The 12,103-nt window shown below is 48.3% G+C and overlaps 1 protein-coding gene across 4 annotated transcripts in view; it reads left to right on the top strand.

Moving 5' to 3' along the window:
- The window catches only part of Gtf3c4 (general transcription factor IIIC subunit 4), a 16,808-nt gene extending 12,977 nt beyond the window's left edge, over positions 1 to 3,831 (top strand). For 2 of the 4 annotated variants that reach the window (XM_029536189.1, XM_021192577.2), the window contains 2 exons: positions 377 to 465; positions 1,170 to 3,831. In XM_029536189.1, the coding sequence (XP_029392049.1) occupies positions 377 to 465; positions 1,170 to 1,234 (154 nt within the window). In that variant the 3' untranslated portion in view covers positions 1,235 to 3,831. The remainder of the gene's footprint in view (positions 1 to 376; positions 466 to 1,169) is intronic. The other 2 variants (XM_021192576.2, XM_029536188.1) reach the window with 2 other exon arrangements.
- The last annotated feature ends 8,272 nt before the right edge of the window (positions 3,832 to 12,103 follow it).

The following is a 12,103-nucleotide window of genomic DNA, read 5'->3' as shown; positions in this document are numbered from 1 at the left end:
TGTATAGCCCTGGCTGTCCTGGAACTCACTCTGTAGACCAGGCTGGCCTCGAACTCAGAAATCCACCTACCTCTGCCTCCCAAGTGTTAGGAATAAAGGCGTGCGCCACCACTGCCTGGCTAACCTAAGGGCTCTTAAAGATGTTTTGTATACCTTAACTTGAAAAGTAATGAGAGTGACTTTGCATATGGTTTGTGAGTGTTGTTTATAATGCCAAGAATGCAGTTAGGGAGGAGTGCTTCTAGGACTTTCTGTAGAGAGGCTCTGTGTGTCCTCAGAGAGTGCTGGTATAGATTTGGTCACACAGAGGGAAGCATTGTCCTAGTAACAGTAGGCCCAGGGAGCATCCTCTGACTGGACTCCTGTCTTCTTTCAGGTGCTTTCTAACCTACCAGTCCTGCCAGAGCTTGATATACAGACGGTGCTTGCTCCACGACAGCATCGCCAGGCATCCTGTTCCAGAAGGTGAGTGCTGGCCTAGCCTTGGGGTAGGGGTGGAGTCAGGCTTGACTCCACTTAGTGTCCTGCTCTTGGTTCGGAACAGAATGAGAGTGTTCTCTGCAGTTACTGTGAAGCCAGAACCAGTTAACACATGCTGCCTGTTGTGTGTGTCGTATGTCAGCTGACAGTAGGATGGGGCTTCAGTCCAGTATTAGGGCTGACTCAAGGAAGCATGTAGGGGTTGTATTTGGGAGGTAGCTCTGCAAGAGATGCTGTATACAGAAACGGCATTGCTGCTGTACCTGGTGCAGGTATGGCTTTTCTAGAAGCCACTGAGGGCTACTTCCTGGCTGGTCTGTGTGCTCTTTAGCACATTGCTGTTTCTGAGAGCACTAACTAGAAATAAGATCTTAGGTGTGAGCGAGAGATCAAGCATCTAATAGTCCTGAGAATGCCAGTTGTTGGTGTGAGCTTCGCTGACCCTACACTCCAAACAAACAGGCCAGTGAGACAAGTATGTAGAATCAAACACAATAAACAGAAAACAAGAGTATTCTATTTAAAACTCAGTGTGTACTGATTTTTGCTAATTTTCTCAAGGTTACATGTTAGCAGCATGCATTCTGCTTCTGCTTTTAGCTGACCTCACTTCTCTGTCTGTCATCCATACCTTGTCCTGTCAGCCTTTTCTGAGACTAATGCTTGATCCCGCTGGCTTTCCTTTGCAGATCCTGACTGGATTAAAAGGTTGCTGCAGAGTCCTTGTCCTTTCTGTGATTCTCCTGTCTTCTGAGTTCAGTGAGGAGGATGGAGGATATGAAGTTGGCTATAAAGAGTACCCTGAAGCCTGAAGAGCAGGTGTGCTGGAGGGAACCCGGCACTGCTCGGTGGAGACACTCTTCTAACTGCAAGAAAAGAGTCATCCTTGGAGCTCATTGCACCAGCACACTCCGACTTCAAGGACTGAAGGCTGTCTTTTAAATGACTCCATTCAGAGAGGCTGAGTCATTTAAAGGAGAACAGTAGCCATCCCCAGCTCCTCACCAATGAGGAAGGACCACTTGTTTTCCAACTGTCTTGCCTAAAGCAGTTTGAGCCGAAGCCTTCTGCTTCTAGCAACATAATGGTCTCTTCTAGAGAATCTAAGGGCCTTCTTGTGAGTTTGGTTTTCGTCCTTGCTTTGGTCGGGGACTGCCTCTGGCTCCAGAGGGCTGAAATGGTTGGTACATGACACTGCATGTGCCAGTACACCTTAAAGTGTGTAAAGCTGGCTGGCCGCAGCTGGGGCTTGCTCAGCAGACTCAGCTGCCCGTTGACTCATTTTCAGTCATGTGGAGACATTTTCCTAAAACTATATTTTTGAAGCCAAGAATAAAATCATCTTAATGTATCAAATGATCAGGTGACTATTAGAAGTAAATAATTGTCATTTATTTTTATCTCCTGGCATCAGATTTTCTGGCCCAGCTCTTTAATATGTAAAAGGAGATTAAGTACTCCTGCCCTCTTGACAGCCCCACTTCCCGCCCGTGTGGTAACCTAGATATTTGTACATACAGGGGAGGCGTTGTCTTCTCTTAGTATTGAATTGAAGCTTCAGTATNCCTACCATGGCTTCTCCGGACATCTCACTGAGTACTTGGAGGGAAGGCTGGTCTAGAGACTTGTGGAGAAAGATGGAGGTGGAGGTCCTTGAGCTCTGTGCTGCAAGCATGTGCAGCTCAAGTGGGTCCTTAATCTTTGGAATACAGGTATTTTTCTGTGGGCTTAAAGGGGGACATGCACTATCAATTGACTGCTAGCTCTTAACCCAGACCTGAAGCATTCTGGAGTCATAGTGGGGGCATTAGAGTAGGTTTTCTGGGATTGGTGCTAATGAACTGGACACATTTTGAAGCTGTGTAGTTGGAAATGAGATAGGAAATACAGAACATGAAATGCTTTGCTCCTCAATGATTCTTTCTTATCATGAGTATTATTTAACATATTTTCCCACTTTGATTTTATATCTTTAGCAAAAGAAATAATGTCTTAGTACTTGGGTACCACGGCGAGAGACAGATCACATGCCGCCCTGCCACACTTCGTGCACTCTGGGCACAGGCCCTGAGAGGCACTTCCAGAAGCTGCTCTGAACTGTTCTGTTAAGACTGTTGCCCTGTGCTGTGTGTTTAATGGATTGTTTGTTGGGGTCGTTACTGTCCTGACATGGGGTTGTTTCAAGAACAGCATCTCTCCAGACTTGAGGGGCAGCAAGGAAAGAACCCTGAGTGACCCAGTTCAGAGTCTTCGTGGCTACAGCAGAGCCTGCAGCTGTCACTCACTCCTCAGCGGAAGAAGATGACAGGAGTGGAGATGGTACCGATAGTCGTTCTAGTCTGTCTACCGTGCGTGCCAAGCTTCCTTTCTCTTGCTCTTTGGAATCAATCTCCCTAGGTGTGTTCTCTCAGAGAATTTGGGGGAACTTAAAACTTGGTTGTTTAAAGCAGTTTGCATTTCTGTGAAATTTTATCATTTAGAAGTAACAAAAGAATTTCTAGGATCTGTACTTGTGTAAAGGAAGAAACGTGACAACTGGAACACAAGTTTTCAGCAAGAGGCCTAGCGCTGCAGAATTTTTGGACTCTGAAATCCAGCCACAGCCAAGTGTTTCCACAGCCAGTAGAGATGTCCCCCTCCCCTCACAAACACCTCATTAACACACTGATGTTAATCTTCAGAGCTGGGTGAACGAGAGAATTTGGGGTTGATGGGAGCCTCCTGCGTGCAGCCTGTGCACGTCTGAATCTCTCTCCAAGGGTCAGCATACAGGACCGCGGAGGGTTGATGGGGAGACCTTGGAAAAGTGGGAGTGGCACAGAGTCTTGGGCTGTATCCCTTCCAGCTTGAACTCAACCTGTGCTGCTTGTGGGAGGAGTTGAGTAGCTTTCAGTTGCAGCTGTAGTAGCAGTTTCTGCAGGGGGAAGAAGAGCCATCAAATTGCTGCCCTGCCTTTAGAAGACTGGAGCAGACTCTACAGGGAACTTACACGCTGCAACACTGCTGTGTACCAGGTCCCATGCCTAGATGGTTTCTGTTACTCTAGGTAGGAATGGGTAGCTTGTGGTTGGCATTCAAACCAATGCCCTGATATGTTCATCCCCAGACTTTAAGCTGTCTCTACTCCTACCAGATCTGCCAGAAGCTGTCAATGAGTACCAGCAAAGTTTATGATGAGATGTAGCAATTGTTCTGCTTGTCCCTCTGGGGTCTAGCAAGTTTTTAAGTACATCTGTGTGAAAGCAGGTAGGCTGAACCTAGCAATAAGCTTAACAAGTGATTGGGAAAGTTTTGTTTTCTGTTTGTTTTGTTATTTTTTTTATTATTTTTTTATTTTTTTTCTTGGTTTTACGAGACAGGGTTTCTCTGTGTAGCCATGGCTGTCCTGGAACTCACTTTGTAGACCAGACTGGCCTCAAACTCAGAAATCCTCCTGACTCTGCCTCCCAAGTGCGCCACCACGCCCGGCTGTTCTGTTTTTTTATGAGATGGGGTCTCACTATGCTATAGCTCTGGCTGCCCATGAACTCTACAGACCAGACTGCCATTGAACTCAAATATCTGCCTGCCTCTGCCTCCAATATTGGGAAAGTTTTAAGGGTTAATATTAAGTCACTTGATTGGTTATATTGGTGTCAAATAAGGTGCAGATGGTGGAACACAGCCCAGGTCTGGGAGCCCTGCATCCCTGGCAGCAGCTAAATGGCCTGGGTAAATGACCTGCTCAGCAGCTGCAGTTTCTGAAATAGAACAGACTTAGCTCCTGGTCATCCCCTCTTACTCTGCCTTCCCCAAGAAGTGGCTCCCAGCATTAGGATGCATTCAAAGCCAGGAAAATATATAATGATAAGCATTTCTAAAGGCTAAGCCATGTGGGTCTTCCAAGAAAAAAAAGCAGTGAGCGTCTCGTGGTAAGAGGGCTAAGGTACTCAAGGCTGACGCCAGCTCCTCGCCACCACAGGGTGGGCTGTTGATGCTGGGCTGAGCGGGGTACATTCCAAGTCGGTCTGGACCCTCAGCAGTCAGTCACTCACAGTATGGTAGACTGCAAAGTCTCAACAGCCTTCCCTTCCCCCTGAAGTAGCGGCTTGGAAGGATACCGTGCAACAAAGTGGATAGTCTGGCTATAGTTACGGAGAAGCACCAGTGTCCCCTAAAGTGTCACACTTTAGAGTGTGCCTCAGACTGGTGTGGTCATTTCTTGTCTGCTCTTTCTTGAAGCTAAGAAGTTATTGAAGGCAGATCTGCTTTGAGTCTGCGCTCAACTAAGTGCTCAGTAGGTAAGATGTCCTTAAGTGGAGCTAAGCTGTGCTCATGGTAGCCTCGTTTCTAGCTGCGACAGACATGGCAGCTCTGTCCACAGAACAGGCGGGAGGTGGTGTTCTTGGATCGTTTTCTTCAAGGTCGTGTTTATATCTAGGGGAGAGACCACGATGCAGTCAACAGGTTCTAGTCATGAATTTATTTAGAGCCAGATGGTGTGGTTCACTACCAGGGCCTAAATAAGCATTCCTTCCTTGTGATTAAGTGAAGTCGAAAGGAAGTGGTATCATCTGAATTACACTGCAGGCTCACAAGCAGAAGTGCGCTCCCGGGCGCACAGGTGACATCTCAGAGTTCTAAATCTCCACTTTATTTTTAAGATTGGAAGTTCTCTGTCTCAAGGCTGAGGCTGTAGCCTGGTGGATAGAGAGAGCACTTGCCTAGCATTGACAAGGCCTCAAGTTCCGTCCTCAGCACTCGGGGTGGGGTTACTATTTACATCACTACCATGAAATTATACTGTTTTCACAAAGAAAAATACTCTAAAATAGATTGGGTGAGGCATGGTGGCACACTGTGTTATAAGCACAGGAGTCTGAGGCAGGAGGATCAAGTTGAAGGCCAGCCTGAGCTGTGTGGAGAGAACATGTTTCAGAAAACCAATGCTCAGGTTGGGCAGCATCAGAGGCAGTGATGACGTAGTGACGTTTTCAGACCAGGTATACAAGTGGCTGACATGCTAGGGTGAATACTGGTGTTGTCACTGTCTCTAAGGTACTAATATAAAGTCACACACCAGTGTCCCATGAACTGTCTTCCGAGGCTTTGTTTCCCAGTGTGTTTTGATACGACGTGGATGTGAGCATCACACTTGTTTCAACTGTGCTTAGTGGTTATACCTGTTTTCCCCGATGCCTGTGTAAAGGCTGTGCTTGGCTTTGAATTGTCTGTTTACACCTTACTGTTTCTAAATAAAGAAAACATTTTATGGTTATGCAAAGGGGATTTTTTTTCTTACCATCTAATGAATTTTAATTTTCAAGATTTTAGCTAAAAACTAAGAGTAATAACAAGTGTTTCTTGGAATAACTACCAACCCTGACAAGGCAGCCATCTGTTTCCCCCAGTGTGTGTACACAGTGCTGTTAGCCTGTATGACCCTCCAGGGCCAGGACTGTGTCTCAGTTCATGATGCTGGTGAACTGGTAAGTGGGGCTCCCCCTCCTCCTCCACTGCTCTTCATGGTCAGCTGCATGGAGCCACTAAGAGGAAGGCAAGGTCGGCAAGAACATGGCACAGCACTGTTTAGTCTTTTTAGGTTTTTCAGACCCATCAGAGCTGGTGAGGGTGCTGAGGTTCAACTGGGTGCTGTTGGAAACACCTAATCCCATGTCCTAGCAGACATGGCTCCCCTTAAGGATGAGGAGCACCTGACCATCACCTGACATCTCTTCAGTTTCCCTTCCCTTCTCCCTCCCCCAGGTCAGCAGCTCAGTTCCTTTTAGCCTCAGGGACAGGAGTGCAGCTCATTGTTTCTTGCCCAGCAAACACAAGGCCACAGGTTCCATTCCTAGCAGTGCCAACACCCAGGTCAGGAGTAGGGTTGGGGAACAGGCTGGATGGTCACAAAAGAGCAACGTGGTTTAAAGGTTGAGGAAGGAGTGCACAGCGATGGCTGGCCAGCTCAGATCCTAAGGCAGCCACAGTGACAGGCACCAGTGCTGCCTCATCACAGTGTCAAGAGGGACCCAAATGCTGCTTTGCCAGAGAGGAGCAGATTAGTAGAGAGACCTGAGGCAGGGAACACTCCTCCAGAGAGAGCAGACACCATCATCCAGCCAGCGCACGATGGACATGGCGGGTCAGGGAGAGGCTCGTGGTGGCTGAGTTCCAGCCTGGGACTGACAGTAAGCCGTCAGTAATGATGGGATCCCCTGTGTCCCTTCTGATAACAGTTCTGGAACAGCACAGATCAGGTGGTGGCCCTCAAATGAGAAAGTGACCAGGGTTCTCAGGAGGTTTAGTGCTACAAAGTCTGGCCCTGACCCCATAGACCCTGGTATCTGTAGGGATGAGGGACATAGGTGAACTGAACCATGAAGGTATTGTTTGATTTAAACCGTAAGGAGGAGACCAGGGCCTTCAAAACACATTGTATCCATCTCCTAGCCTGGAGCTGGCTGACCAGTGAACCCTGTTACAGGCACAGGCCACAGCACCTTAACAAATATAGTAAATATGTGTAAGTCAACCTAATAATAAAACGTTCATATACACACACCACAACCAGATATGTATAATTATGATATGGCCAGAATAGTCCAACAATGGCTGTCTCACACTGGAAAGAGCAAGAACCCAGTAGTTGCTTATTCCACAAGGCTGAATGCTCCAGCAGTCCCATTTTGACACTGAAGACCTGGAGAGATGATGGTCTTCAGTCTACCTGAGAAGCCTGGAGAATCTGGTTCTGACATGAGTGAAGGAAATGCAGCAGGATCAGGGCTCTGGTTATGAAATTGTCAGTCTCCCCATCTATAAAATGGGTATCACAGAAGACACCTGTCTAGCACACTCAACCCTGACTGGAGGCAGGCCGCCTCAGTCCTTCCCTCTGTTTCTCACCCTCACCGAGAGAAGGAAGCATTTGAGCAGTTGATTTTCCACACCCTGTACTGCTTTTTCTCAGCCAAAGCCGCTTCTGGTCCAGACACTAAGCCCCTCCTCCACACAGCCTAGAGCTCCAGGTAGGCTGGGCGCTCACCTCCTGCCTTGGATGGTCAGCACTGCCAATACCCTGCTCCGAGGAAGGTTGGGGAACACACTTTGGAAGCTGAGGAAGGAGTGCACAGTGACAGGCACCAGCACTGCAATGTTGAGATAGAGACCCATACTGCCTTGAATGATCAGGAACCCTAGGAAGGTTCTGACCCAGGCCTGGCCATGGGGCTTAAGGTGCTCCAGGGAACTGATGTCCACGCCTCCCAGGTGTGAGTCGGTAATTCTTACCATCCACTGGTTCCGTTTATTTATTTGTTTTCAAGACAGGGTTTCTCTGTATGGTCCTGGCTTTGTAGATCAGGCTGGCTTCAAACTCAGATCCACCTGCCTCTACCTCTCAAGTGCTGGTGGCACAAGCCTTTAATCCCAACATTCAGGAGGCAGAAGCAGTTGCGTCTCTGAGTTCGAGGCCAGCCTGATCTTCAGAGTGAGTTCCAGGACAGCCAAGGACTACATAGAGAATCCCTGTCTCAAAAAACAAAACAAAGAAGAGCATGGACCACTGCCTCCAAGTTCTGTTTGTTTTTGAGACAGGGTCTTACTGTGTAGCTCAGACTGGCCTTGAACACATGATCCTCCAACCTTGACCTCCAAAGGCTGGGATTACAGGTGCGTGTTACCATGCCCAGCGTATCATTGTAATGAGGAAACCTAGAACCATGGTCTCTAGCTGTGAGGAAAATAGGGATACATCGCTGTTAACTTAGCAACTAAAGCTGGGCAGTGGTGGCGCACGACTTTAATCCCAGCACTCAGGAGGCAAAGGCAGGCAGATTTCTGAGTTCGAGGTCAGCCTGGTCTACAGAGTGAGTTCCAGGACAGCCAGGTCTACACAGAGAAACCCTGTCTCGAAAAAATAAATAAATAAAAATGGAAGTTTGTTCTGTGGTCAACTATATCGTTTTGTTTGTTTGTTTTTTTAATGACCCCGAACTTCTTTATGTGCCTTAAAACTCAACCTCTAAGCTGCTCTTCGCTTCCTTGGGGTCTCCCCATGAGTCTGGCTGCATTTAAATTGCATCCTTTCTAATCTCCTGGGACCTCCCTAGACTAGCTGTAATCCCACACAGTGCACAGGAACCCTGACTGACAGTCCTAGGTAAGAAGAAAGCCTGGTGACAGATGCAAGTATTTAATAGGACCTTTGGGTGGGATGGTTCCCAGGGGCCGTCAGAAGCCAGATTGTTTCCCTCTCTCTCTCTTTTGCTGTCTCTTTATAGAAAATGCCAGTCATGTGCACAGAAACTTTGCCTTTTTCCCTCTACTACCTACCTAGTCGTGGAGACATGGCTGAGACTTGGTAATCATTTGCTGGCCGAGAGATGTGGTTCAGTTGGCAGAGTGCTTGCCTCGAATGCAGAAAGCCCTGGGTTCCACCTCCAAAGCTGAATAAACCAGATGTGGTGGTACACACCTGTAATCCCAGCACCCGGGAGGGAGTTACAGGCAGGAGGACCAGAAATTCAAAGTCATTCTTGTCTACATCGGGAGTTCAAGACCTGTCTGGACTATATGAGTTCTTGTCTCACAATATCAAACAAGGCACTTGATGAGGGAACAAGACAGGCAGGAGCCTGCGTCCCCATTTTCTCCAAGCAAAGTTTCCCTACTCTGCTGTACCAGCCAGCTCCTCTCCCTTCTGTGACAGCAAGATGTAGCAAGGGTAGAGGGAGAGAAGGGTAGAGTCTGAGACGAGGGAGAAGCTGATTGGACAGGCAAGGCAGGTGTGGTCCTGGTCTCACTGCAGCCACAACCAAGGACCAGATCTCACTGGAAGAGGGGAACACACACACACACCAAAGGTACCTCCCATACCAATATGAGCGGGTTACACCTCAGTGAGGCCCAGTGAGACCCAACTCTTTCAGAACTTCAGTGTCTGGATGGCAGATTATTCCAGGGGAACTCCCCCAATGCACATGGGTCCTGCAGATGGCCCCACTCTGGAGAGAGGTGGTGTAGGAAACTCTGAAAGCCAGAATGCCTTTGCCTCAGCCACCTGGACAGCTGACAGGAAAGCAGGGCCCACCATCCCATATAGTTGAGAAGTCATTACCAGAAGACTGTGGTCCTGTCTCCCCTACTGCCATGGGTGGCTAAAGGGCAGGCTGTCGAACTTCTCGGAGCTCGAGTACCCTCCTCTGAGGTTGAAATTGGGACTTCCTCCTCCTCCCCTCCCCCTCGTCCTCATCCTCATCTCGGGGGACCTTTGGAAGAGCAGTCGGTGCTCTTACCCGGGGAGCCATCTCACCAGCCCATCTCTTCCTTCTTTCTCGAGACAAGGTCTCACTATGTAACTCTGACTGTCCTGAAGCTCACTGTGTAGACAAGGCTGGCCTCAAACACAGCGATCCACCTGCCTCTGCCCAGGATTAAAGGTGAATGCCGCCATGCCCAGCTTGATAACGAATTTTAACATTGACTTGATGAGGTTAAAAGTCACCATGGGGGAAAGAAATCACCATGGAAACACATCTGTAGGTGTGTCTATGAGGGGCTTTTCAGAGGACCTTTTCCATGACTATGAACGGCACCACTCCTTGGGCTTAGAGATCCTGGACTGAATACAAAGTAGGAAGGAAGCCAAGTGTCAGTGTTCATCTCTCTGTGCTTCCAGACAGTGGACGCAGTGAGACCCAGTGTGTGTGTGTGTGTATGTGTGTGTGTGTGCGTGTGTCTGTGTGTGTGTCTGTCTGTGTCTGTGTGTCTGTGTGTGTGTCTGTGTGTGTGTGTCTGTGTGTGTCTGTGTGTGTCTGTGTGTGTGTGTGTGTGTGTGTGTATAGGAATCCACAGAAACCAGAAGAGGGCATCTGATTCCCTAGATCTGAAGTTTTGAGTTGTTACAAATTGCCACTCATAATTATGGGTGCTGGGAATTAAACTTGGGTACTCTAGAAGAGTAACAAGAACTCTTACCTGCCGAGCCATCTCTCTGGCCACTTTTATCAGGCACTTTTTGTCACGGCAATGAGAAAAGTACCTAATACCCTTGTCCAAAGTCACTTGATGGCATGGGGAACTAGGCCACTGGTCTGGGCAAGGCTGTGTTCTAGGGGAGGGACAGCCCTCCCCTATAGGCAGCATACTGTGCTTAACAAGTTGGGCACAGAGTGCACACAACTGAAGTGGGAGAGTGGGCAGACGGAAGGAGGGTTAAGGATGTGAGCAACTGATCATGCTGCCCACAGATGCAGATCCCTGCAGAGACCATGCAGAATCTGCTCACTGCAAGTGTCCAGTCCCACAGGATGGTTGTGTGAGATCACATACTCTGGAGCCTGGAATGGTGTGCAGAGGAGGAAACAATGAACTATGGGAAATAAAGCTTTCCTAAGCCAGTGTGGGCCTCTTCCTGTCTGCTCTCTCCTCTGATCAACGAGGCTAGGTGCAAGTGGCAGGGCCTCTTTACCTATGTGAGAATTTGTTTTATCGAAGGTAACTAGCCTGCCAATGAGCAATGTTCCATAATTCTCCCTTACCATGTAAAACTTTTATGCAAAGGAATTAAAAATCTTAATTTTTTTTGGAGACAGTCTTTGTAGTGCTTTCAATGGTTCTCCAGGGAGCCACACTATTGGGAGGTGTGGCCTTGTTGGAGGAAGTGTGTCACTGGGGATGGGCTTTGAGATTTGAGAAACTCAATCCAGGTCCAGTGTCTCTTTCTCTTCCTGCTGCCTGCATATCCAAATGTAGATCTCTCAGCTACCTCTCCAGCACCATGTCTGCCTGCATGCCACCATGCTTCCTGCCATGATGATAATGGCCTAAACCTCTGCACTGTAAGCCAGTCCCAACTAAATGTTTTCCTTTGTAAGAGTAGCTATGGTCATGGTGTCTCTTCACAGCAACAGTAACCTAAGACAAGTCTTACTATAAAGCCTTGACTGGTCTAGAGCTTAACTACGAAGACATAATAATCATACAAAAGAAGACAGAGGCCATCTTGGCCAGCATATTGGTTTAGGTTGTGGCCCACACTCTTTGTGGAAAGGAAGTGCCTGTCCAACCAAGTTAATTTGCTTTATTAATGTGTTTCTTTGTATGACACTGAGAATATTCTTTTCCAACACCCTGCAGAGCCCTGGCAAGCTAAACATATGCTAAAATGAGTATGCACTGCCAAATAAGTTTCAAGGTGGGCACTGCAGGGGACCTCGGTGGGGAGACCCAGGTGGCGATTTGGGAGATAGTCTCACAGCCTAAGGAAATGGGAGCTGAGAATGCTCAGCACAGACGGGACTTGTGAGACTGAGCTGAGGGCAGGCCCAGGGGACAAGCTCTGCCGGATGGAGTGTGAGCTGTCTAAGCTAGAAGGGCCTTGGGGCATTGGGCCCAGGGTCTCTGACCTTCCAAGCGCCATATGTGCTAGAATCAGATCAGCCTGGTCCCAGGAGTCCTAGATGTAGGGTCAGCCTTGGGACAGATGACCCTGTCCCAGCTCCCCTGCAAGGCCTGAAGGCTATACAGAGGACAGGGGATGACTTGTCACTCTATAGCCCTGCAATACTACCTCTGCTACACACACACACACACACACACACACACACACACACACACACACACACGCATACACACACAC

Source organism: Mus pahari, chromosome 3, assembly GCF_900095145.1.
Source record: "Mus pahari chromosome 3, PAHARI_EIJ_v1.1, whole genome shotgun sequence".
Classification (NCBI taxonomy): Eukaryota; Metazoa; Chordata; class Mammalia; order Rodentia; family Muridae; genus Mus; species Mus pahari.
This window is presented reverse-complemented; position numbering and strand designations above follow the sequence as displayed.